Source organism: Plasmodium cynomolgi (genome assembly GCF_000321355.1).
Source record: "Plasmodium cynomolgi strain B DNA, scaffold: 0108, whole genome shotgun sequence".
Taxonomy (NCBI): domain Eukaryota; phylum Apicomplexa; class Aconoidasida; order Haemosporida; family Plasmodiidae; genus Plasmodium; species Plasmodium cynomolgi.
This window is the reverse complement of record NW_004192723.1, coordinates 1-4152: the sequence shown is the minus strand read 5'-3', so window position 1 is coordinate 4152 and position 4152 is coordinate 1. Positions and strand designations below refer to the sequence as shown.

The 4152-nt window shown below is 33.7% G+C and overlaps 1 protein-coding gene across 1 annotated transcript; it reads right to left on the bottom strand.

The window, feature by feature from the left end:
- Positions 1-1191: 1191 nt before the first annotated feature.
- Positions 1192-1999, bottom strand: PCYB_002330 (hypothetical protein; the record flags this gene model as incomplete). Its single annotated transcript, XM_004227654.1, has 2 exons — positions 1192-1848; positions 1982-1999. 2 exons carry the CDS (start codon positions 1997-1999, stop codon positions 1192-1194), a joined length of 675 nt encoding a protein of 224 aa, XP_004227702.1.
- Between the last annotated feature and the right edge of the window lie 2153 nt (positions 2000-4152).

The window sequence follows — 4152 nt, the reverse complement described above, 5'->3', positions numbered from 1 at the left end:
GTTCCTACTATTAACTTATACTTATGTAACGCATAAAATACGAAATATAGGAGTCCACAATTTTTATGTGAAACAGTTTGGGTGACTATGATGCACATATGCATAAAAAAGAGGGACATTCTATAATGCTTGCTACTCCTTACACTCATTATTCATATCACGCAGTGTCATGCGGAATTATATGGAAAAAGAACCCCGTCACACAGAGTACCTTAGGGGGGAATGGAAAAAACATTACATACTAATTATAATGGGGAAAGTATTACATTCCCCCATAATTAATATTCTTTTGTTTTTGTTTCCTTTTATTATTTGTTCCTTCCATTCCTACACTTGGTGGTCTGCTATATATGAAATTAGTTTCTGCGAAATCACCTATTGTGGAAGTGTCCGTTGAATCATATTCTGTTGGAGTTATTGTGGACGTGTCTATTAAATTGCCAAAGTGACGTTCAGTGGATCTTTTGCTCCTTCCAGGACCCTTTCTAAATTGATTACCAAAATGACTAAGTATCCAGGAAGGTAAGGAAGTATACTAAAAAAAAATAAAGTGAGAATTGTACCAATGTGTTACATGTATTATATATGTATATGTACAGTACAGTACAATTCACTTTAGTATTTATTCGTTCGGTCCATAGAAACAATGTGCACCAAATTATGTTACATACATATATACATATATATATACACATTTTAATGTGTATATTGTATTGCGGTAATTTTTGTGGTAATTATACTTTGTACAAAAGGAAGGATGCAAGTGACATTCCTATTAGTGTAGCGACAGAAGCAGAAGCACTAATGGTACTACCAGGGAGGGAGGGTGCATCTACTACAAGTGTATTTTCTGACATATCCATTGTACGTAAATCTTGAACATCCCCAGGTTCTCCTGAAGGTTCTTCCTCAGTTTCCTCAGGCTCCGAAACCTGTTCTTCAAATGAAAAATAGAAAGGGAAGGTTTGTTCTGACGTAGTGAGAAATATGTATACTTCACTCCTTAGGTGCACCTACAGGGTGCAGTTGCCTTGTGCACGTGTGTTTCTGTAATAGTACTCTTGGGTTATGCACATATTTGGGTTATAATACATATTTGTGTTATATGCACATATTTTTGCTACCTGCTGCAAGACCCGCCCTTCCAGGACTATGATCACGTTGCACTTCATTCGCCTCTTCTGTCACAGGTTATGGGACCACCGATTCCTGTATTATTTTACAGTTTAATCCCGTTGGCTTCCAAGTCCGGCACTTTTTCGTATCTATATGTTCCCTTTTAATTTTCATACAATAACTATCTACACTATCATCACATCTGTCACATAACTCCTTATATGCTTCCTGCGATGCCGTTAATTGCTCAGTATATTTAGGATTAGATGTATATCCACTACAGTCACGCTGCCCTTTCAAAGTACTAAAGTTATATTCATAGTCCCATAAATCCTTAGCCCATTTGAAGAAAGCTCCGCTTATATCATCATATATATTTCTGCAATTATTATTACATTGGCCAAGCGGTAGATTATGGTAAATTACTTTCATGACATCGTAAAGTTCAATGACATTCAATTTATCCTTTATTCTGTCACCTATCCAATAAAATAGGAAGTGGCAAGCATTATTCTGGGAATCTTGGTCCCCCCCCTCTGAACACGCGTGGCACCAGGCATTGAAAATTTCTGTGGCTACTTTTTCTTCTTTTATTTGATATAATCCCAGGACAAGCTTCACATTTCCCACTATTTCCGCTTTGCTCTTCCCCCTTCCAAGGTGTGCACAGTTCTCCGCATTCTCGAATTTATCGTATATTTCTTGTGAGGGTAACTTATCTACTTTTTGTCCCTAAGAATATAATTCACCGTGGAATTAAAATATTTAAGTGCTTCCCATACATTTCTTACATTTTTATTCCATTGGGTATAAATTACTGTATTCATAATATTTATGCATCTACTCTAAAGAAGGAATGACCAACCTGAACTCCCGGTGCCATTTTTTTTGTTCTATGTTCCCTACGTTGAAATGTATATCGATATATCTGTTTGTATGTATAATAAATTTATATAAGAAATTATTTATGTGGTTAGAATAGGTGCGTAAGAAACTTTGCCCAGGTTTAGGGATTTGGGTTTAAGGTTCAGGGTTCATATTCAGCATTTAGGGTTTAGGATTTAGTTTCAAATTATAGAGTTTACTGTTCGAAGAGTTAGGATTAGTTTTTATGGTTCAGGTTTTAGAATTCAGTTTTTTGGTTTAGGTTACAGGGTTTAGGGTTATGATTAAGGGTTATGAGTTTTGTTTTCAGTTTTTATGATCAGTTTTATATTTATTTTTATGTTTAGGTACTGTTTCTGAATTTTTATCTAGTTTTTTGTTTACGTTAGGGTTTATTATATAGTATTCAGTGTTCAAGTGTTAGGTTTTATTTATCGGTCATCACATTACGTATTCTCAAATGTCTATTGAGTTATATTATTTTATTATTTTGACGAAATGCAAAATATACCTAGCAGGATGATTAATCAAAATAAGTTTATATATTTATGTGCTAGTATCTTTAGTTGAAAAAAAAATTTTTTTTTTCTTTTTAAAATAAATTTAAATTGGGGATTTGTACCAATGTAAAATATATTTATAATGTTTTAAAGAAAAATAATAAACAAAAAAGGTTAGTCTCCTTTTTTGAAGGCAATTTTCAATTTAGTAGTGAGATGGTCAAGATCTCAGTAATATATTTTTATATATTTTTATGTATTTAGGGGGTTGTTGATTATTTATAATATGATTCTGGACTTTTTTTCCAGCATGGCTAGTACCTTTCTGGCTCCCTGAGTTCTCGTTTCTCTCCAGGGGAGGTTGATGTGAAGTTGTTGCAGCGAGCCAATCAGCATCACCCACAAGCAGATATTATATACATATGTAATATTATGTATGCACTGTGGGGGGCGTTTTTTTTTTTTTCTTCACGATGGCACACTTTGCTGTAAGGGCTATTTTACCCTCGTTAACAGTCACGCGTAGCGGAGATATTATATGTCATGGGAAATAAATATGCTGCACAATTATGCAATACAAATAAGGGGTAATAATGTGCCTAGGCGAAATACGAAAAAAATTTTCCCTTTGCATGTTAATAAATGGTGCACTGCCTGGGATGGCCTTCCTTCCGTCCCTAAGCGCGTATGTATATTATATATATATATATTACCACCCTTAATCTCCTTCCTTCGAAAGCGACCTACTTGGAACGGCACGTTTGTTAAACTCCCCGCTATCGGGATGTTCCGTTGGAGAAACTTCTCGCAGTTGCAATGCAAACAAACAGGCGCACCGCTTCTGCCGATAAGTGCCATGCATACAATTATGTATCTAATGTTTCAAAATAATATGAAACGCAAATGGGTGGTAATATAAAATAATTATGCAGAAAAAATGCTAAATGTTTTTCAAAAAAATCAAGGGAAGGAAAAGAAAAGCGGCTTTGGTATAAAAATACGCCACGGTTATATAAGTTGCAGGTCGTTGGCGAGTAAAGCCCACCCCCAACAAAAAATATAGCAAGTAAACACTCGGGATGGGTAAGCAAATGCGGATGCATCACCTCATTTATCAAAAGATTTGGGAGGAAAGAAAAAAAAGTGGTCGGTCTTTCACATTTGTAATAAAATAAATTTTTAACAATTCGTGGAGAGGAAGAAACACCAATGTTGGAAGAAGAGTTGAATACGGGGTGAGCATACCACCAAATTGGCAGTGCTTCAGGGTTTAGGGTGCACTATGTATTTTTTACTATGAAAAATCTTATGAAAGACAGAAAAAAATTGAACGTTTATTTAATATAAAGTAAATTAATTTCTTTTATATCTCAATTATAATATAATACGAAATTACTTTTTGTTCTTAATATTTTGACACCAATAATTATTCTTATAATTTACGGAGCATATTATAATGATATATAAGACATGTTTTACGCTTATATGAAGCCTATATTTTTAAATTAAATATATTATTAATACATTATACATTTCATTAAAATATTGTAATATAACGCAAATAAATTAAACTTTAATTTGTGAAAATTATAAAGATTTTTACCTAGCAGATGACTTCCCTTTAAGAGAGAATATTATGAGTATTATATTT